The 22,823-nt window shown below is 51.5% G+C and overlaps 1 protein-coding gene across 1 annotated transcript in view; it reads right to left on the reverse strand.

Moving 5' to 3' along the window:
• LOC147086534 (unconventional myosin-Ie-like) overlaps positions 1-18,845 on the reverse strand; it is a 72,231-nt gene extending 53,386 nt beyond the window's left edge. The window contains exon 1 of the mRNA XM_085978267.1: positions 18,517-18,845. Coding sequence (XP_085834393.1) covers positions 18,517-18,519 — 3 coding nt within the window. The 5' untranslated portion in view covers positions 18,520-18,845. The remainder of the gene's footprint in view (positions 1-18,516) is intronic.
• Positions 18,846-22,823: the final 3,978 nt, after the last annotated feature.

Consider the following 22,823-nt stretch of genomic DNA (forward strand, 5'->3'; position numbering starts at 1 on the left):
AGCAGACGTGTGTACTGCACAATGAAATGTTGATTTTTACGAGTCCTCCCAACATTGGAATAAATATGGTATAGCAATGATAAAAATACTAATAGAAATACAGTAATAATAAATAAAACAACAGCAATAAATAATAATAAATTATTCGTTCATGAGTCTTATGGCCTGGGGGTAGAAGCTGTTTCGAAACCTGCTGGCCAAAACAGGAAGGCAGATTATTATTTGAATGCCAATAGACTGGGAGAAGGGGAAGTGCAACGAGACCTGGGTGTTCTTGTGCACCAGTCGCTGAAGGTAAGCATGCAGGTGCAGCAGGCGGTTAAGGCGGCAAATGGTATGTTGGCCTTCGTAGCAAGAGGGTTCGAGTACAGGAACAAGGATGTCTCGCTACAGTTGTACAGGGCCTTGGTGAGACCGCACCTTGAGTATTGTGTGCAGTTTTGGTCGCCTTACGTGAGGAAGGACGTTCTTGCCATGGAAGGAGTGCAGCGAAGATTCACCAGGCTGATACCTAGGATGGCAGGAATGACGTATGAGGAGAGATTGTGTCGATTGGGCTTATACGCGCTGGAGTTTAGAAGATTGAGAGGGGATCTCATCGAAACCTATAAAATTCTGTCAGGCCTGGACAGACTAGATGCAGGAAGGATGTTTATGATGGCCGGGGAGTCCAGAACCAGGGGTCATAGTCTAAGGATAAGGGGTAAGCCATTTAGGACTGAAATGAGGAGGAATTTCTTCACCCAGAGAGTGGTGAACCTGTGGAATTCTCTGCCACAGAGGGCGGTGGAGGCCAATTCATTAAATATATTCAAAAAAGAGTTAGATATATTTCTTAAGGCTAAAGTGATCAAGGGATATGGGGAGAAGGCAGGGACAGGGTACTGAATTTGGATGATCAGCCATGATCTCATTGAATGGCGGAGCAGGCTCGAGGGGCCGAATGGCCTCTGCCTGTTTGCCCGTTCCATAAGAACCTAAGAAATAGGAGCAGGAGTCGGCCATACGGCCCCTCGAGCCCGCTCCGCCATTCAATAAGATCATGGGCTGATCATCGACCTCAACTCCACTTGCCCGCCCGATCCCCATATCCCTCGATTCCCCGAGAGTCCAAAAATCTCTCGATCTCAGCCGTGATCTTATTGAATGGTGGAGCAGGCTCGAGGGGCCGTGTGGCCAACTCCTGCTCCTATATGATAGCAAAATACTGCGGACGCTGGAAATCCGAAATAACAACAGAAAATGCTGGAAAAACTCAGCAGGCCAGGGCAGCATCCGTGGCGAGAAATTAAGAGTCGACGTTTCGGGTCGAAACCCTTTTTCAAAACTGGAAAGGAAATGAGATAGATTGAAAGGCCGGGCTGGGAGAGAACAGAAGAAGTGAAGAGACATTAAGAGGTATTCAAAACCAGACGAGACGGTGGTCGGACTAGTGGAGACAAAAGACGGCTCTAGATTAGGTGTGAAATGTTCTGGAGGATGAGAGACAGCTGCCATGTGGGAGAGAGAAAAAAAAGGAAAGCGGGGGGGGGGGGGAGGGAAAACCCAAAACAAAGGGGTGGATAAAAAATATAAGTAAAAATGTAATAGGGGCCGAGGTTATGATCTGAAATTGTTGAACTCGATATGGAGTCCGGAAGGCTGTAAAGTGCCTAATCGGAAGATGAGGAACAGCACCTCTCCCAGCCCTGCCTTTCGATCTATTTCATTCCCTTTCCAGTTTTGAAAAAGGGTTCGACCCGAAACGTCAACTCTATTTTCTCTCCACGGATGTTGCCGGGCCTGCTGAGTTTTCCCAGCATTTTCTGTTGTTATTTCCTGCTCCTATATCTTATGTTCTTATTAATGACTTAGACGTGGGTGTACAGGGCACTGTGGGAGCACCGTCACCACACGGGACTGCAGCGGGTCAGGAAGGCGGCTCACCACCACCTTCTCAAGGGCAACTAGGGGACGGGCAATAAATGCTGGCCAGTAATGAGGGACCTCTTTTCCACGCCTCTGACTCAGCTCCAGGTGAGATCCCAGGCACTGTTGGGAGGTGCCCACTTTGTCTGGGAGTGTGCAAGCACCTCACACTGACCAGCCTGCTATCAGTAACGTGAGGCACTTTCGGCCCGCGTCAGTCCTCCAGCACATTGCACTCCGTTAACAACAGGCCCAGGGCAGGCTGGCCTGTGCGCGCAGGCTGCGGCTGGGTGATGAATATTCAAGTAGATGCCCCACCCTGCTGTGTTTATAATGGGACAGACACAGTGATGGATGGGGTAATTGGAGCCCACAGTCTCACTCCCTTCTTCTCCGCTACCGGGTCAGACAGCAGTCAGTGGCTCACCTGAGCAATTCAAGGTGTGCCTGCAATCTAACCGCCACCAGCCATGGCTTGGTGTCTGAAACAGCAGAGGGGAAGGAGGGAAGGGTGAGACAGAGTGAGACAGACAGAGGCAGAGAGAGAGACAGAGACAGACAGAGACAGAGAGAGACAGAGAGAGGCAGAGAGAGAGGCACAGAGAGAGAGAGAGGCAGAGAGAGAGAGAGAGAGAGAGGAGGCAGAGAGAGAGAGAGAGAGAGAGAGGCAGAGAGAGAGAGAGAGAGGCAGAGAGAGAGGCACAGAGAGAGAGAGGCAGAGAGAGAGAGCCCCAGACCAACACAGCCGTCCAAACACCAATCCGAGTGAACCAAATCATTAAACAATGCAAAGAAACCTACCTGGAACATTGGAACAAAATAACCGAAAGCCAAAGCAGATTAGAATGTTACCGGGCCCTAAAAAGAGAATATAAACTGGCAGACTACCTCACGACCATCAGAGACACAAAACAGAGACAGACCCTCACCAGGTACAGACTAAGCGACCACCAACTGGAAATTGAATAAGGCAGATACAAGAAATCCTGGCAGCCGAGAGAGAATAGAATATGCGATCAATGTCTGGCCGGCGAGGTTGAAACAGAAATGCATTTCCTCCTAAAATGCGAAAAATTCAACACATCAAGAAACATATTATTCAACAAGCTAAGCCAAACAACCCCAGATTTCAAGGAATTGGATGACCTGTCAAAATTGAGATTAGTCCTGGGAGAAGGAGACAGACCATACCTTGGGGCCAAATATGTAACAACATGTCACAACCTGAGGACTGTTTAAAATTAAGACTGTTTAAAATTAATATTGAACGTACCAAATGAAGTACAAAGACTGTTTAAAATTAATATTGTTTAAAAGTAATATTGTATGTACCCAACAAATGTCAAATCGATTGACACCAACAGAATGTTGGAAAACTGTACCTTTTTGCTATGTAAGCTTTGGCAATATGGTTTTCTGTAAACTTTCATGCCAATAAAGCATTTGAATTGGAATTGGAATTGAATTGGAGAGAGGCAGAGAGAGAGAGAGAGGCAGAGAGAGAGAGGCAGAGAGAGAGAGAGAGTGACATCGTAGCAGAGAGAATTCGACCCAACACAATTGTCACTAAACAAAAGGAAAAATACCTGTCATATTGGGCAGAAACAACAAAAACCCAAAGCAAACTCAATTGCTACTTGGCCCTAAACAGACAATACAACATGGCTGAGTACCTGACCATGGTAAAGGATAACAAACTGAGAAAAACCTTGACAAGGTACAGACTTAGCGAACATAGCTTAGCGATCGAAAAAGGCAGACACAGGCAGACCAGGCTGCCAAGAGAGGACAGGATATGCTCTCACTGCAGTCAGGGAGTAGTGGAGACAGAGATGCACTTCCTCACAGCCTGTGGAAAATATCAGGCATCAGGGAGAATTTCTACCAAAAATTCTCACAAATATGCCCCTGAATTCAGAAATCTGAATGACGACCAAAAACTCCATACCTACTGGGGAGGAGAGAAGCTGTGTAGCACTGGCGGCACACTATGTTACAGCTTGCCATGAACAGAGGGACAACCAGTAAACTAAGAAAAGAGTATATATAAATAATGCGAATGTATATTTATACACTCAGGGATATACCTGTTTATACACTGTATGAATAGAACTGCGTTTATGTGTTCAACCATAAATGTATTTTGATGCTTTGGCAACATAAGATGTACCTTATCATGCCAATAAAGCGATTTGAATTGAATTGAATTGAGAGAGAGGCAGAGAGAGAGAGAGAGAGGCAGAGAGAGAGAGAGAGAGAGAGAGAGAGAGAGAGGCAGACAGAGAGAGAGAGTGACAGAGAGAGAGAGAGAGAGGCAGAGAGAGAGAGGGAGAGGCAGAGAGAGAGAGAGGCAGAGAGAGAGGCACAGAGAGAGAGAGAGACAGAGAGGCAGAGAGAGAGGCACAGAGAGAGAGAGAGAGAGAGGCAGAGAGAGAGAGAGAGAGAGAGAGAGAGAGACAGAGAGAGAGGCAGAGAGAGAGAGAGAGGCAGAGAGAGAGAGAGAGAGCGAGGCAGAGAGAGAGAGAGAGAGAGAGGCAGAGAGAGAGAGAGAGAGAGAGGCAGAGAGAGAGAGAGAGAGGCAGAGAGAGAGAGAGAGAGAGAGAGAGAAAGGGACAGAGACAGAGAGAGAGAGAGAGACAGAGAGAGAGAGAGACAGAGAGAGACAGTGTGAGAGAGAGAGAGAGACAGAGAGAGAGAGAGACAGAGAGAGAGAGAGAGGCAGAGAGCGAGAGAGAGAGGCAGAGAGCGAGAGAGAGAGAGACAGAGAGCGAGCGAGAGAGAGACAGAGCGAGAGAGAGAGAGACAGAGAGAGCGAGAGAGAGAGCGAGAGAGAGAGAGAGACAGAGAGAGAGAGAGAGACAGAGAGAGAGACAGAGAGAGACAGAGAGAGAGACAGAGAGAGAGACAGAGAGACAGAGAGAGAGACAGAGAGAGAGAGAGAGAGACAGAGGGAGCGAGAGAGAGAGCGAGAGAGAGACAGAGAGAGAGACAGGGAGAGAGACAGGGAGAGAGAGAGAGCGAGAGAAAAAAGACTCGCATTTCTCCAGCGCCTTTCACCACCTCAGGACGTCCCAAAGCCCTTCACAGCCAATGAAGTACTTTTTTTGAAGTGTGGTCACTGTTGTAATGTGAGAAACGCGGCAGCCAATTTGCGCACAGCAAGCTCCCACAAACAGCAGTGTGATAATGACCCAGACCGCCTAAACTACTGAAACTTTGAACCATCACAGTGGCCAGGAGGAGACTTTAACCCCCCAGCCTGGCCTGGCATCAAACTCAGCAACCCTGAACTAAAAGGGCATCGTTGTTGTAACCCCTCCCACTCCAAAGCGGTGTCCCCAGATCACCATTACTGACATCACACAGAACGTTCAGCACAGACACAGGCCATTCGGCCCATCTGCTCCGTGCCAGTGTTTATGCTCCACACCAGCCTCCTCCCTCTTCATCTCACCCCATCACCATATCCTTCTATTCCTTTCTCTCTCATGTGTTTATCCAGCCTCCCCTTAAACACATCTGTGCGATTCGCCTCGACCACTCCATTCGTTCACGAGGCAATGTGGGTGTCGCTGGTAAGGCCGGCATTTATTGCCCATCCCTCATCGCCCTGGAGAATTAAAGACACGAGCCACCCCAGCCACAACCTCTTCGCCCTGCTCCCGTCCGGTAAGAGATACCGAAGCATACGGTCTCATACCAGCAGGTTTCGAAACAGCTTCTACCCCCAGGCCATAAGACTCATGAATGTATAATTTATTACTGTTGTTTTATTTAGTATTACTGTATTTCTATTAGTATTTTATCATTGTTATGCCATATTTATTCCAATGTTGAGAGGACTCGTAAAAATCAACATTTCATTGTGCAGTACACACGTCTGCTGCATATATGACAAATAAAATTGAATTGAATTGAAGGTGCTGGTGAGCTGCCTTCTTGAATCGCTGCAGTCCACGTTCCCAGGTGGACAGAGGAAGCGCTTCAAGGACACCCTCGAAGCCTCCTTGAAAAAGTGCAACATCCCCACCACCGACACCTGGGAAATCCCTGGTCCAAGACTGCACAAAGTGGAGGAGAAGCATCCGGGAAGGCGGCCGAACACCTCGAGTCTCTTCGCCGGAGCAAGCGGAAGCCAAGCGCAGGCAGCGCACGTCAACCCAAGCACCCCACACCCACCCGCTCCTTCAACCACCGCCTGCCCCACCTGTGACAGAGACTCTAGGTCCCGCATTGGACTCATCAGTCACCTGAGAACTCATTTTTAATGTGGAAGCAAGTCATCCTCGGTTCCGAGGGACTGCCTAGAAGAAGAAGAAAGTCTTAGTAGCGGTTTGGTACCACTGAGGGGCTTGCTAGTGGCCATTTCAGAGGGGCAGCTAAGAGCTAACCACATCGCTGTGGGTCTGGAGTCACACATCGGCCAGATCGGGTAAGGACGGCAGATTTCCTTGCCTAAAGGGACGTTAGTGAACCCAGATGGGCTTTTTTCGACAATCCGCTAGCTTCACGGTCACCATTACTGCTACATGTAACCCCACCTGACGTAGGGTCATCCAGACTCGAGTCATCGTTGGCTTGTTCTTTCTACACAGATGCGGCCGGACCTGCTGTGATTTCCAGCAAAGAAAAAGTTTTTTGTCTGTTTTTTGTTTTTCATACAGACCCCAGCATCTGCAACATTTTGACCCCCTGTGACCCCACCTCATTGTTCTTTGATGTAATGTTTTCCTGACTGACCTGTTCGGACACCATTCACACCTTTGATTGCTGTGATTATCTCTCTGCCGAGGTGTGATAAAGGGCAGTTAGAAAGATTACCTGTAATCATCTGGCAGTGCTCTCTGACTATATATGCTGTGCCTATATGCATCTCTCCACTTCACCTGATAAAGGAGCAGCGCTCCGAAAGCTTGCGATTTCAAATAAAGCTGTTGGACTATAACCTGGTGTGGTGTGACTTCTACCATTAATGCTACGAGCTTTTTTATTCCAGATTTATTTAACGAACTGAATTTATATCCCCCGTGGTGGGATTTGAACTTGGGTCTCATTAGTCCAGGCCTCTGGATTACTAGTCCAGTAGCCTGACCGCTACACTACCATTCCCGTCGCAGCGAGTTCCACATCCTAGCCACTCTCTGGGCGAAGCTACTTCAAAGGTTTTTTGTTGGGGGGGGGGGGGGGAGTCGAAAACTTTTCGGCATCTAACAGTTCATCCCAGCTGGTGATCCCGTCCCGCGTGATTGATAACAAGACTCCTCGCAATACTCGGAGAGAAGGCGAGACTGCCGGCAGCAACCGGACACACGCCCGCTGCTGTGTCTGCTGTGGCGTTCTCCCAAAAAATCTCCAAAACAATTTGCAGCAGACCGACTCCTTCCCCCTGCAGCCCTCGTTCCCCCCTCCGCCCGCACCCCCCCGCGTCACAGATTACTGAGACCCACACAGGCCGAAAGGGCAGTTTTGGCCCATCTCTCTGCCGCTGAGCAAATACTTGTGGCCAAACAGAACTCTCGTTGCCACAGCTCTTTCGGCTTTCTGTTCCGGTGTTAAGCGCAGGTCTAGCTGCACAGGGTTGAAAGGGTTACCGTGTGCTGCCTGAACTCGGCTCCCAGCGCCTTGAGTTTAGGAGGCGGAGAGGCGATCTGATCAAGGGCGTTAAAATGATAAAAGGCATTCGATAGGTAAAAGAAACTCTCGTTTCTCCAGCGCCTTCCACCGCCTCAGGACGTCCCAAAGCTCTTTACAGCCAATTAAGTACTTTTTTTTGAAGTGTGGTAATGTGGGAAACGCGGCAGCCAATTTGCGCCCAGCAAGCTCCCACAAACAGCCACGTGATAATGACCGGATCATCCGTTTTCTTTTAAACTGACATTGGTTGACAGTGCGGCGCTCCCTCAGTACCGCCCCTCCGACAGTGCGGCGCTCCCTCAGTACCACCTCTCCGACAGTGCGGCGCTCCCTCAGTACTGCCCCTCCGACAGTGCAGCGCTCCCTCAGTACCGCCCCTCCGATAGTGCGGTGCTCCCTCAGTACCGCCCCTCCGACAGTGCGGCGTTCCCTCAGTACTGCACTGGGAGTGTCGGCCGAGATTTTTGTGCTCAAGTCTCTGGAGTGGACCTTGAACCCACGACCTCTGACTCAGAGGCGAGAGAGTGCTACCCACTAAGCCACGACTGACAGTTCAAGTGGATACTGAGAAACCACTTCCTCTGGTGGAGGGGAGTCCAGAACAAGGGGGGCATCACCTTAAAATTAGAGCCAGGCCGTTCAGGGGTGATGTCAGGAAGCACTTCTTCACACAAAGGGTGGTGGAAATCTGGAACTTTTCCCCCCCCCAAAAAGCTGTTCAGGCTGGGGGGTCAATTGGAGCTTCCAAGACTGAGATTGATAGATTTTTTGGGGGGTAAATGTCTCAAGGAATATGGAGCAAAGGTGGGTCGATGGAGCTGAGGTGCAGATCAGCCATGATCTGACTGAATGGTGGAACAGGCTCGAGGGGCTGAATGGCCCCTTCCTGTTCCTGCTCTCGAGGCAGTTCAGAGAAGGTTCACTCGGTTGATTCCGGAGATGAGGGGGTTGACTTATGGGGAAAGGTTGAGTAGGTTGAGCCTCTACCCATTGGAGTTCAGAAGAATGAGAGGCGATCTTATCGAAACATATAAGATTGTGAGGGGGCTTGATCGGGTGGATGCGGGGAGGATGTTTCCACTGATGGGTGAGACTAGAACTAGGGGGCATAATCTTAGAATAAGGGGCTGCCCTTTCAAAACTGAGATGAGGAGAAACTTCTTCACTCAGAGGGTAGTAAATCTATGGAATTTGCTACCTCAGAGAGCTGTGGAAGCTGCGACATTAAATAAATTTAAAACGGAGATAGACAGTTTCCTAGCTGATAAGGGAATTAGGGGTTACGGGGAGAGGGCAGGGAAGTGGACGTGAGTCTAGGTTCGGATCAGCCATGATCCTATTGAATGGCGGAGCAGGCCCGAGGGGCCGTATGGCCTACTCCTGCTCCTACTTCTTATGTTCTTATGTTATGCACAGGAGGTTTAACAGGGGATGAGGGCCTTCAGTTGTGTGCAGAGACTGGAGAAGCTGGGGTTGTTCTCCTCAGAGCAGAGAAGGTCAAGGTGGAGATTGGTTAGAGGCGTTCAAAATCATGAGGGCTTTTGATAGAGAGAAACTGTTGCCCACCGGGCAGGAGGGTGGGTAACCAAAGGACACAGATTTAAGATAATTGGACAAAAGAACCAGGGTGGGGAGAGAGATGAAGAGAAATTTCTTCACACAGAGGGTTGAGAAGATCTGGAATTCGCTGTCTGAAAGGGCGGTGGAAGCAGATTCCATAGCGACTTTCAAAAAGGCAATTGGGCATGTGCTTGCAGAGGACACATTTGCCGGATTGGGGGAAAGAGCAGGGTGGGGGAGTGGGACTAATTGGAGAGCTCTTTCAATGAGCCAGCTCAGGCACGATGGGCCGAATGGACCTCCTCCGGTGCTGCAAGATTCTCTGATTCCACCCCTTTCAAGGGGGTTGGAGTATAAAAACTGGGAAGCCCTGCTACAACTATATAAATGTAGGAAGTCACACAACACCAGGTTATAGTCCAACAGCTTTATTTGAAATCACAAGCTTTCGGAGCGCTGCTCCTTCGTCAGGTGAAGTGAAGAGAAGCATACAGGCGCAGCATATATAGTCAGAGAGCACTGCCAGATGATTACAGGTAATCTTTCTACCTGCCCTTTATCACACCTCGGCAGAGAGATAATCACAGCAATCAAAGGTGTGAATGGTGTCCAAACAGGTCAGTCAGGAAAACATTACATCAAAGAACAATGAGGTGGAGTCACAAGGGGTCAACGGATGAACAGACACCGCACAACAATCGCCAGGCAGGAATGTTCCTTCCCAGTCGGGGAAAACTTCAGCAGTCAAGGACATTCAGCCTCCGATCTTCGGGTAAGCATTCTCCAAGGCGGCCTTCGAGACACACGACAACGCAAAATCGTCGCGCAGAAACTGATAGCCAAGTTCCGCCTCAACCGGGATCTTGGGTTCATGTCACGCTACATGTAACCCCACCTGACTTAGAGTCATCCAGACTCGAGTCGTCGTTGGTTTGTTCTCTCTGCACAGATGCAGCCGGACCGGCTGTGATTTCCAGCAAAGTTTTTTGTTTTTTTTCTGTTTTTCATACAAACCCCAGCATCTGCAACATCTGACCCCTTGTGACCCCACCTCATTGTTCTTTGATGTAATGTTTTCCTGACTGACCTGTTTGGACACCATATTTATGCTAATATACTGCAAGCCAAATGTATAAATGTATGTTGAATGTTTAAATGTCCGAATCCAAATTGTACACTCTCGGGAGCCGCAAGCCTACATTTCGTTGTACTGCACTTGTGCGCTAACAATGACAATAAAAGTTGATTTGATTGATTGATTTGATTTGATTGATTCACACCTTTGACTGCTGTGATTATCTCTCTGCCGAGGTGTGATAAAGGGCAGTTAGAAAGATTACCTGTAATCATCTGGCAGTGTTCTCTGACTATATATGCTGTGCCTGTATGCTTCTCTTCACCTGATGCAGGAGCAGCGCTCCGAAAGCTTGTGATTTCAAATAAAGCTGTTGGACTATAACCTGGTGTTATGTGACTTCCTACATTTGTCCGCCCCAGTCCATCTCCACATCATGACAACTGTATAAGGTATTGGTGAGACCACCCCTGGAGTACTGCGTACAGTTTTGGTCTCCTTATTTAAGGAAGGATATACTTGCATTGGAGGCAGTTCAGGGACGATTCACTCGGTTAATTCCAGAGATGAGGGGGTTGGGCCTATACTCATTGGAAATTAGAAGAATGAGAGGTGATCTTATTGAAACATATAAGATACTGAGGGGGCTCGACAGGGTAGATGCAGAGAGGATGTTTCCCCTCGTGGGGAAATCTAGAACTCGGGGGCACAGTCTCAAAATAAAGGGTCGCCCTTTTAGAACTGAGGTGAGGAGGAATTTCTTCTCTCAGAGGGTCGTAAATCTGTGGAATTCTCTGCCCCAGAGAGCCGTGGAGGCTGGGTCATTAAATACATTTAAGGTGGAGAGAGACAGATTTTTACAAGATAACGGAGTGAAGGGTTATGGGGAGCGGGCAGGGAAGTGGCTCTGAGCCCAAGATGAGCCACGATCTTATTGAATGGCGGAGCAGGCTCGAGGGGCTGAGAGGCCTATTCCTGCTCCTATTTCTTATGTTCGTCTGTTCAGTCATTTGCCCGATGCTTAACTGGTTAATTCAGTGAGCATCTCATAGAGGCTGCAAGGTCCCAATGTCGAGCTCCAATTTGGGTGGAGTTGGGTCTTCCTTCACCTGCAGAGCCCTTGGGCTGGAGCGGGGGAGCATCGGACAGGGCTGCCCCTCCTGATCCAGTCATTCCTCACCGGTCTGGGTTCCTGCAGGGGGGGGACCGGAATGGGTGACAGGCCACGACATCCACTTCGAACGGCCTTTGACACTTAGCCACCCGCCCCACGTGGAACCCGAGTCTCGTTCATCCTTCGCCCTGCCCTGTGCTCGCTGACCAATATCGGCCCCCCTCTCCGGCATCGCCTCCCTTTTAAAATGTGTTCAAATCCCCTCCGTGGGCCCTCGCTATCGCTGTAACCCCCTCCAGCCCCCACAACACCCTCCCAGATCTCTGCGCTCCTCCAATTCTGGCCTCCCGCGCATCCCCCCGATTTCCATCGCTCCACCATTGGCGGCCGTGCCTTCAGCTGCCTGGGCCCCGAGCTCTGGAATTCCCTCCCTAAACCTCTCCGCCTCTCTCTCCTCCTTTAAGATGCTCTTTAAAACCCACCTCTTTGAACAAACTTTTGGCCACCTGTCCTAATATCTCCTTACGTGGCTCGGTGTTAAATTTTGCCTGATAATCATTCCTGTGAAGCGCCTTAAGAACATTAGGAGCAGGAGTCGGCCATTCGGCCCCTCGAGCCTGCTCCGCCATTCAATAAGATCACGGCTGATCCAATCTTGGCCTCAACTCCACTTCCCTGCCCGCTCCCCATAACCCTTGACTCCCCTGTAGTTCAAATGTCTGTCAATCTCCGCCTTGAATATATTTAATGACCCAGCCTCCACGGCTCTCTGGGGCAGAGAATTCCACAGATTCACGACCCTCTGAGAAGAAATTCCTCCTCATCTCCGTTTTAAATGGGCGATGCTTTATCCTGAAACTATGCCCCCTAGTTCTAGATTCGCCCACGAGGGGAAACATCCTCTCTGCATCTACCTTGTTGAGCCCCTTCAGAATCTTATATGTTTCAATAAGATCCCCTCTCATTCTTCTAAACTCCAATGAGTATAGGCCCAACCAGCTCAACCTTTCCGCATAAGACAGCCCCTTCATCCCTTGGAATGTTTTTCTACGTTAAAGGCGCTGTATGAATACAGGTTGTCGTAATGGAGGGATTGCATGGATCGGTACCCCAAGCAAGAGGTCAACAGCCTTGGAAGGGGCGAAGGGGAAGGAAGAGGAGAGAGCTTTGGTGGAAAAGAGGGACAGAGGTTACATCTGATCTCTCCGACACACAGATATTTCAGGTAGTAACATTCGACTCGTGGAGCAGAAACTCGGACTGAATCTCTGCCCAGGTTCTCAAGACTGAGCTCGGCTGGCCTGGGGTAAGACGACCAATATTATATCGAAGGTCCTTCGGTGCCGGTAGAGCTTTTGCCTACAGATGGTGTCCTCACGCAAGGTCTAACACCCCACCAACATGAACAAGAGAAGTGTCGTCGGTAATTTCAAGGTGTTGGCTGCAGCTCATTTGGCAAAACTCCCTCTCGCCTCTGAGTCAGAAGGTTGTGGGTTCGAGTCCCACTCCAGAGACTTGAGCACAAGAATCTAGGGTGACACACCCACTGCAGTACTGAGGGAGCGCCACGCTGTCGGAGGGGCAGTACTGAGGGAGCGCCGCGCTGTCGGAGGGGCAGTACTGAGGGAGCGCCGCGCTGTCGGAGGGGCAGTACTGAGGGAGCGCCGCGCTGTCGGAGGGGCAGTACTGAGGGAGCGCCGCGCTGTCGGAGGGGCAGTACTGCGGGAGCGCCGCGCTGTCGGAGGGGCAGTACTGAGGGAGCGCCGCACTGTCGGAGGGGCGGTACCGAGGGAGCGCCACATTGTCGGAGGGGCGGTACTGAGGGAGCGCCGCAATGTCGGAGGGGCGGTACTGAGGGAGCGCCGCGCTGTCGGAGGGGCAGTACTGAGGGAGCGCCACACTGTCGGAGGGGCGGTACCGAGGGAGCGCCGCAATGTCGGAGGGGCGGTACTGAGGGAGCGCCGTGCTGTCGGAGGGGCAGTACTGAGGGCGCGCGGCACTGTCGGAGGGGCGGTGCTGAGGGAGCGCCGCACTGTCGGAGGGGCAGTACTGAGGGTGCGCGGCACTGTCGGAGGGGCGGCACTGAGGGAGCGCCGCACTGTCGGAGGTGCCGTCTTTCAGATGAGATGTTAAACTGAGGCCCCGTCTGCTCTCTCGGGTGAATGTAAAAGATCTCACGGCCACTATCGGAAGAAGAGCAGGGGGGAGTTCTCCCCGGTGTCCTTCAACCAACATCATTAAAAAAAAACCAGATGATCTGGTCATTATCACATTGCTGTTTGTGGGAGCTTGCTGTGCGCAAATTGGCTGCCGCATTTCCTACATTACAACAGTGACCACACTTCAAAAAGTACTTCATTGGCTGTAAAGCGCTTTGGGACGTCCTGAGGTGGTGAAAGGCGCTGGAGAAATGCAAGTCTTTCTGTCTTCTAATAAGCTGCCCTGCTGGGGGGAAAGTCCAGGCGTGCAAACATGTCAGTGGCTGCTCTTGGCCTTATTGCAACAGAGAGGCTCCAGCCTCCTCCTGCACGCCTGAAAGTCTCTGACGCACACAGGAATGTCCACGCCCTACCCTTCCCACTCGGGCTGCAGACACTTGCCTGCACACGGTTCAGCTCACGGGGCCGTCAACCCCCGAGAGAGGAGATCAGGCGCTGGTCAACACTGACCTCCGACCTTCTCCGCCCAGGATGTCGGTCGGTCTGGGAAAAAGGCTTGCGTTTCTCCAGCGCCTTTCACAACCACCAGACGTCCCAAAGCTTTACAGCCAATGAAGTACTTTTTTTGAAGTGTGGTCACTGTTGTAATGTGGGAAACGCGGCAGCCAATTTGCGCACAGCAAGCTCCCACAAACAGCAATGCGATAATGACCGGATCATCTGTTTTTCGTGATCTTCATTGAGGGTTAAATATCGGCCCCAATACACTGGGGAGAACTCCCCCGCCCCCCTGCTCTTCTTCCGATAGTGGCAGTGGGATCTTTTACACCCACCCGAGAGGGCAGACGGGGCCTCGGTTTAACGTCTCATCCGGAAGACGGCACCTCTGACAGTGCGGCGCTCCCTCAGTACCGCCCCTCCGACAGTGCGGCGCTCCCTCAGTACTGCCCCTCCGACAGTGCTGCGCTCCCTCAGTACCGCCCCTCCGACAGTGCGGCGCTCCCTCAGTACTGCCCCTCCGACAGTGCGGCGCTCCCTCAGTACTGCCCCTCCGACAGTGCTGCGCTCCCTCAGTACCGCCCCTCCGACAGTGCGGCGCTCCCTCAGTACCGCCCCTCCGACAGTGCGGCGCTCCCTCAGTACTGCCCCTCTGACAGTGCGGCGCTCCCTCAGTACTGCCCCTCCGACAGTGTGGCGCTCCCTCAGTACCGCCCCTCCCACACTGCGGCGCTCCCTCAGTACCGGCCCTCTGACAGTGCGGTGCTCCCTCAGTACTGGTACTGGGCACGTCAGCCTGGATTTTTGTGCTCGAGTCTCTGGAGGGGGGCTCGAACCCACAACCTTCTGACTCAGAGGCGAGGGCATTACCCATTGAGCCACAGGGAGGAGAGCACACAGCTGCCTCTCCCCAGTTCATTCGAGGGTTCTCTCCATTCACTCCCTCGTCTATATTCTCCTGTGTGCCTGGCGCCCCTCCCATCAGTCCTAACCCCTGCACCATCACCGTCCACCCGGAGAGAAGGTTAGCCTCAACCCACCAACCAGCGCTGACTCTGGCCCTTCACCCTGGTTCCTCTGTTCAGCTCAACGCCCGTCTCACCTCCTCCTGGTGGCGCACCACACCCTGGAGAGCCTCCCATCCCCCACCTTGGCTGCAGCAACCACGTCTGTGGCCTCGTATCCATCAACATCTCTGGCGCGATCGCCTCAAGATCAAGTCCATCCCCCACAGCCCTGGAGAGAGCGGGGACAAACCCCAAGCTCTTCCTTTACACAGTACTCGCCCCTTCCCCTGTACCTTCACTCCCCTCCCCCTACAACCCCTCGACCCTTGCACCCTCCGTCCGCTCGACCCCTGCACCCTCCGAACCTCAAACACCAGTAAGAGGAGCTCCTGGACCATCTGAGGCAATCTGCCTCCCCTAACCCCCTTCGATGCCCGGCCTCCCCACCAACCTCCTTGTCCCTCAGTCCCTGCACCTTCCTCCACCCATTTCCTCCACAAATCCCAGCGCTTGCTCCCTCAAATCCCAAGGTGGCGCCACTGGCCGCCACGTCCGGTTGGAGGAGTCGTTCTGGGATTTATCCTCCTGTTTAATCCTGCGGGGAATGCAGATTTAAAAAAAAAAACAAGGACGTGGGAGGGGAAATCGGATCGCAATCCCGGAGCGCCTGCCAGAAGACCTTCAATCGTCTTCCTGACCGGGAGGAGACAACACGAGATGGTTCCGTCAGCATCTGCCATTGTTGTATCCCACCCGAAGGGCTGGATCATGCCTTTGTCACCTTTAACCTTCACTATTCCAATGCTCTCCTGGCTGATCGCCCGCCTCCCAAGCTTCAGCTCATTCCAAACTCCTGCTGTCCCGTGTCCTAACTCGCACCCAGTCCCGTTCACCCATCACCCCCCCTGTGCTCGCTGACCTACATGGGCTCCCGGTTAAGCAACACCTCGATGTCAAAAATCTCATCCTAGTGTTCAAATCCCTCCATGGCCCTCGCACCCCTCCCTATCTCTGTAACTTCCTCCAGCCCAGCAACTCTCCGAGACCTCTGCGCTCCTCCAATTCCAGCCTCCTCGCTCCCCCCCTCCCTATCTCTGTAACCTCCTCCAGCCCCTACAACCCTCCGAGATCTCTGCGCTCCTCAAATTCCAGCCTCCTCGCTCCCCCTCTCCCTATCTCTGTAACCTCCTCCAGCCCCTACAACCCTCCGAGATCTCTGCGCTCCTCCAATTCTGGCCTCTCGCGCATCCCCCCGATTTCCATCGCTCCACCATTGGCGGCCGCGCCTTCAGCCGCCTGGGGCCCCGAGCTCTGGAATTCCCTCCCTAAACCTCTCCGCCTCTCTCTCCTCCTTTAAGACGCTCCTTAAAACCGACCTCTTTGACCAAGCTTTTGGTCACCTGCCCTGATATCTCCTTATGTGGCTCGGTGTCAAATTTTGTCTGATAATCGCTGCTGTGAAGTTTTACTACTTTAATGGCAGGATGGCAGGAATGACGTATGAGGAGAGATTGGGTCGATTGGGCTTATACTCACTGGAGTTTAGAAGAATGAGGGGGGGATCTCATTGAAACTTATAAAATTCTAACAGGACTAGACAGACTAGATGCAGGAAGGATGTTCCCGATGGCGGGGGAGTCCAGAACCAGGGGTCACAGTCTAAGGATAAGGGGTAAGCCATTTAGGACAGAGATGAGGAGGAATTTCTTCACCCAGAGAGTGGTGAACCTGTGGAATTCTCTACCACAGAGGGCGGTGGAGGCCAATTCATTAAATATATTCAAGAAGGAGTTGGATATATTTCTTAAGGGATCAAGGGATATGGGGAGAAGGCAGGGACAGGTACTGAATTTGGATGATCAGCCATGATCTCATTGAATGGCGGAGCAGGCTCGAGGGGCCGAATGGCCGACTCCTGCTCCTATCTTCTATGTTTAAAGGCGCTATATAAATGCATGTTGTTGTTGTTGAACCTACAACCTTTTGGCTAACGGAATGTCGGCCTTTGTCTCGAGGGGGCTGGAATACAAAGGGGAGGCGGCGATGCTTCAGTTGTACCGAGCTCTGGTCAGACCCCGCCTGGAGTAACTGGGTTCAGTTCTGAGCCCCGCCCCTCAGGAAGGAGATCTTGTCCTCGGAGGGGGAGCAGCACAGATTCACCAGAATGATACCCGGGGGGCTAAAAGGGTTAAATTCCGAGGACAGGTGGCACAGACTGGGCTTGTATTCCCTCGAGTTTAGAAGATTAAGGGGTGATCTGATCGAGGTGTTGAAGATGATTAAAGGAGTTGATCGGGTCGAGAGAGAAACTATTTCCTCTGGTGGGGGGAGTCCAGAACAAGGGGAGGGGGGGCGTCACCTTAAAATTAGAGCCCGGCCGTTCAGGGGTGATGTCAGGAAGCACTTCTTCACACAAAGGGAGGTGGAAATCTGGAACTCTCCCCCCCCAAAAAAGCTGTTCAGGCTGGGGGTCAATTGGAGCTTTTAAGACTGAAATTGATAGAATTTTTGTTGGGTGAGGGGATCGAGGGATACGGAGCAAAGGCGGGTAAATGGAGTTAAGATACAGATCAACCGTGATATTATAGAATGGAGGAACAGGCTGGAGGGGCTGAATGGCCTCCTCTTGTTCCTGAGTAACAGGCATGAGGGGCTGAATGGCCTCCTCCTGCTCCTGTGTAACAGGCTGGAGGGGCTGAATGGCCTCCTACTGTTCCTGAGTAACAGGCACGAGGGGCTGAATGGCCTCCTCTTGTTCCTGTGCAAAAGGCTGAATAGCCTCCTACTGTTCCTGAGTAACAGGCACGAGGGGCTGAATGGCCTCCTCCTGTTCCTGAGTAACAGGCATGAGGAGCTGAATGGCCTCCTCCTGTTCCTGTGCAACAGGCTGGAGGGGCTGAATGGCCTCTTGTTCCTGTCTAACAGGCTGGAGGGGCTGACTGGCCTCCACCTGTACCTGTGCAACAGGCTGGAGGGGCTGTCCCTCGGTCTCCGGTGTGAATGCTAGTCCATTGCTAACGCTCCCTCTTCATCCCCTCTTGTGGTGCGCCCTGCAACGAGGGAGCCATGAGCCCTTCTCCCCTGTGGGTTTCCTCCATTGGAGAAACAGGCTGAAAGTGACCTTCTCGTCCCAAGCCCGAGCCCGAACCCGAGTGGAAGGAGGAATTCGGCCTCCCATTGTGCGGTTGAAGAGTTAAGATGCAAAGACGGTCGCCTCGCCTCCACAGCCGCCGTGGGAAAGGGGGAAACCGGCAACAACAACAAAAAGGAAATAATTAAAATAGATCAGACGCTCAGATTACTCGGTAACTTCACCCACACTTCGACCGAGACTTTTTGTTTTTAGCAAGGAGAATCATTTACGACCACTTTCACAATAACTTCAATCAACGTTGGAACGCTTACTAAGCTTTTGCCAAACTTTTTCAGAAACTTTTTTTGCTGAACTTTGACCGAAACTGATCAGCAAGTCGCTGAAAGTGACAACATAATCGAATTTCAGGGGTGCTGTTGTTGAATGTGTGTGTGTTGTAATCGATTTGAAATCAATTTCCAACTTACCATCTTGTTGGTTCCAAGAAATCGATGGGTCTTTTCACGTCGCTGCTTCAATGGCCACAGGTGATTTTCCTCTTAACAAAAACACCCACCCACCAGTCCTGCTGTGAAACGCCTCAAAAGTGGTGTCCTCTCTTGTAACACCTGCTTAGGTCCCCATAAGAGCAAAAACAAGTCAACCAGATTGCTGTGGGTTTTGAGGAGGGAGGCAGGGAGGTGGGGGAGGAACACTTTCGCCAAGAATCCTGTAGGTTTTAACCCCACCTCTGTTACACTTTCCCCCCCCCCCCTCTTCTCTCTCTCTCTCTCCTCCCCGCACACTCTGGGCTGGAATGTCTCTCTGGGACTGCTGTGTGGAGATTCAGGTACAGGCAGGTAAGCACAGCAAAAGCTCATCCAAGAATTCTGGGTATATGCCATCGCCAGGTCCAGCTGCACCATCTAGTGGGGCAGTCGGTATCTTACATAGAAACATAGAAGATAGGAGCAGGAGTCGGCCATTCGGCCCCTCGAGCCATTCAATGCGATCATGGCTGATCATCCAAATTCAGTACCCTGTCCCTGCCTTCTCCCCATATCCTTTGATCCCTTTAGCCTTAAGAAATATATCCAACTCCTTCTTGAATATATTTAATGAATTGGCCTCCACTGCCTTCTGTGGTAGAGAATTCCACAGGTTCACCACTCTCTGGGTGAAGAAATTCCTCCTCATCTCTGTCCTAAATGGCTTACCCCTTATCCTTAGACTGTGACCCCTAGTTCTGGACTCCCCCGCCATCGGGAACATCCTTCCTGCATCTAGTCTGTCCAGTCCTGTTAGAATTTTCTAAGTTTCAATGAGATCCCCTCTCATTCTTCTAAACTCCAGCGAGTATAAGCCCAATCGACCCAATCTCTCCTCATACGTCATTCCTGCCGTCCCAGGTATCAGTCTGGTGAATCTTCGCTGCACTCCCTCCATGGCAAGAACATCCTTCCTCAGATAAGGCGACCAAAATGGATTCTGCTGTGGGTTTAACCCTCCCACTGTAGCCCTTTGCTCCCGCATCGTTCCCTCTGGTGTCCCCCCCGCCCCCCTCAAGGATCTATCCTTGACCCTCCCCCACCTCCTATTTCTCATCTACATGTTTCCCCTTGGCGACATCCTCCGAAAACACAGCGTCATTTTCCACATGTACGCTGACGACACCCAGCTCTACCTCACCACCACTTCTCTCGACCCCTCCACGGTCTCTAAATTGTCCGACATCCAGTTCTGGATGAGCAGAAATTTTCTCCAATTAAATATTGGGAAGACCGAAGCCATTGTTTTCGGTCCCCCGCCACAAACTCCGTTCCCTAGGCACTGACTCCATCCCTCTCCCTCTCATCTGTCTGAGGCTGAACCACACTGTTTGCAACCTTGCTGTCATATTTGACCCTGAAATGAGCTTCCGACCATATTATCATAACCAAGACCGCCCATTTCCACCTCCGTAACATCGCCCGTCTCCGTCCCTGCCTCAGCTCATCCGCTGCTGAAACCCTCATCTATGCCTTTGTTACCTCTAGACTTGACTATTCCAATGCACTCCTGGCCGGCCTCCCACATTCCACCCTACGTAAACTTGAGGTCATCCAAAACTCAGCTGCCCCCCGTGTCCTAACTCGCACCGAGTCCCGTTCACCCATCACCCCCTGTGCTCGCTGACCTACATTGGCTCCCGGTTAAGCAGTGCCTTGATTTCAAAATTCTCATCCTTGTTTTCAAATCCCTCCATGGCCTCCTCGCCCCCCTCTCTATCATTGTAACCTCCTCCAGCCCCACAACCTCCCCCGCTACCCCCGCGGGATATCTGCGCTCCTCTAATTCTGGCCTCTTGCGCGTCCCCCAATTTCCATCGCTCCACCATTGGCGGCCGTGCCTTCAGCCGCCTGGGCCCCGAGCTCTGGAATTCCCCCCCTAAACCTCTCCATCTCTCTTTTAAGACGCTCCTTAAAACCCACCTCTTTGACCAAGCTTTTGGTGACCTGCCCTAATTAATCCACATGTGCATTGGTGTCAAATTAAATTTTTTGTCTTAAAATACTCCTGTGTAGCGCCTTGGGATGCTTTACTACATTAAAGGCGCTATATAAATACAAGTTGTTGTTTTTTTGCCCCCCCTCCTTGCCCGCTGCACAAGGGGAGAGTTAGTTCAGATAAAGGGTACAGGGGCAATGGGCCGAGTGGGGAAAAGGGAAAAATCACAATCACATCGTATTTAACAGTACAGAAACAGGCCATTCGGCCCATCTGCTCCGTGCCGGTGTTTCTGCTCCACACCAGCCTCCTCCCGCCCCTCTTCATCTCACCCTATCAGCATATCCCTCTATTCCTTTCTCCCTCATGTGTTTATCCAGCTTCCCCTTAAATGCATCTATACCATTCGACTCAACCACTCCCTGTGGTAGCGAGTTCCACATTCTCACCACTCTCTGGGTAAAGAAGTTTCTCCTGAATTCCCGGTTGGATTTATCAGTGACTCTCTTATATTGACGGCCCCTAGCTCTGGTCTCGCCCCACAAGTGGAAACATCTTCTCTACGTCGACCCTATCGAACCCTTCATAATCTTAAAGACCTCGATCAGGTCACCCCTCAGCCTTCTCTCTTCTAGAGAAAAGAGCCCCAGCCTGTTCAATCTTTCCTGATCGTTGTAAACCTCTCGGGTCTGAGTGAGTTACATGGGGAATAAGTGACAACTGGGAGTGAGTCACATGGATTGCCCTCCAACCTTCCAATTCTCCCCATCGTCAATGGCACTGCCCTCGCCCAGTTCTCCTCTTACCTGTTGCGAGGCGGTCATCGCATCATCTCCAGTGCCAACGCCTCCTTGGCCAGCATGGTGACATCCAGAAGGCCTTGGGGCTCCATCCTCGGCCCCTCCTCCGTCAGTCACATTGTTACGCCTTCGAGATTCATCTGCAAGTGTTGAGTCAGCCTTTATGTGTATGCAGGCGACATAAGATCTACTCCCTTATCCCCTCCATTGATTCAAAGGCATCCCCAATCGCTGGTGGGACATTAAGTCAAGCTCAAGACATAATCACCTCCAGCTTGATGTTGGCAAAACTGAAGCCATCATCGTGAGCTCTTGCCTCGATCCCACTGATCTCCTTGGCCGGCTAAGCCAGGGGATCTGGGACCTCGGTATCTTGCTCTTCACCAACCAAGCTGGGTGTCCTCCCTCACACCCACCCTCTACTACAAAGAGCTTCCTTCCACCTCCACATTATCTGCCTCCACTGCCTACCTCTCCCGCACCGCTGCTGAAATCCCAGTCCACATCTTCATCACACCTCAAGCTTCAATTTCTCGAATAACTTCACCATCAGCAACCCCACCCCCTGTGCTCGCTGACCTACACTGGCTCCCGGTCCGGCAACGCCTCAATTTAAAAATTCTCCATCCTCGTCTTCAAATCCCTCTATGGCGTCGCCCCCCCCCCATCCAACTCTAACCTCCTCCAGCACTCCAACCCTGCAATCTCTGCGCTCCTCCAATTCCGGCCTCTCGCGCATCCCCCGATTTCCATCGCTCCACCGTTGGCGGCCGTGCCTTCAGCCGCCTGGGCCCCGAGCTCTGGCATTCCCTCCCTAAACCTCTCTGTCTCTCTCTCCTCCTTTAAAACGCTCCTTAAAACATACCTGACGTGAATCAGTCATTCATGAAAGAAAGACTTATGAAATAACACTGAGTAGCCTACGGGTGGCGCTGTCCAGGGAGAGTATGAATACTCGGGCACAGGCCCAGCATGCGCAGGACATTCTTAACGGGAACTAGTGAAGGACACAACTAGACCTCCATGTTGTATAACAGTTGATTAAAGCTTTGTTTAATGCTTAGACCAGGTGCCGAGTAGTTTTCTTACATCAGTACCTCTTCGACCAAGCTTTTGGTCACCTGTCCTAATATCTCATGTGGCTCGGTGTCGAATTTTATCCGATTTATGCTCCTGTGAAGCGCCCTGGGACGTTTTACTACATTAAAGGCGCTGTATAAATACAAGTTGTTGTTGTGGTTCCTAGTTGCCCTCTACACCTCCCACAAATGGTAACTCACTCAAACTGCCACAGTCTATTTCCTTAAACATACGGAGTCCTGCTTTACCGCGCTCTCCAAGCTATGTTTGCTCCAAGTGTCTCAATAAATTAACTTCAAGATTATAATCCTCACTTTCAAACCCCTTCATGCCCCATCCTACCACTTCCATCCAGCCTAGTGTGCCCAGTGTCATTGGGTACTTGTTTTTCACTCCACCATCGATGGCAACGCTTTAAACCAATACCT

Source organism: Somniosus microcephalus, unplaced genomic scaffold (assembly GCF_052327205.1).
Source record: "Somniosus microcephalus isolate GS21.2 unplaced genomic scaffold, FLI_Smic_1.0 unresolved_chr7, whole genome shotgun sequence".
Classification (NCBI taxonomy): Eukaryota; Metazoa; Chordata; class Chondrichthyes; order Squaliformes; family Somniosidae; genus Somniosus; species Somniosus microcephalus.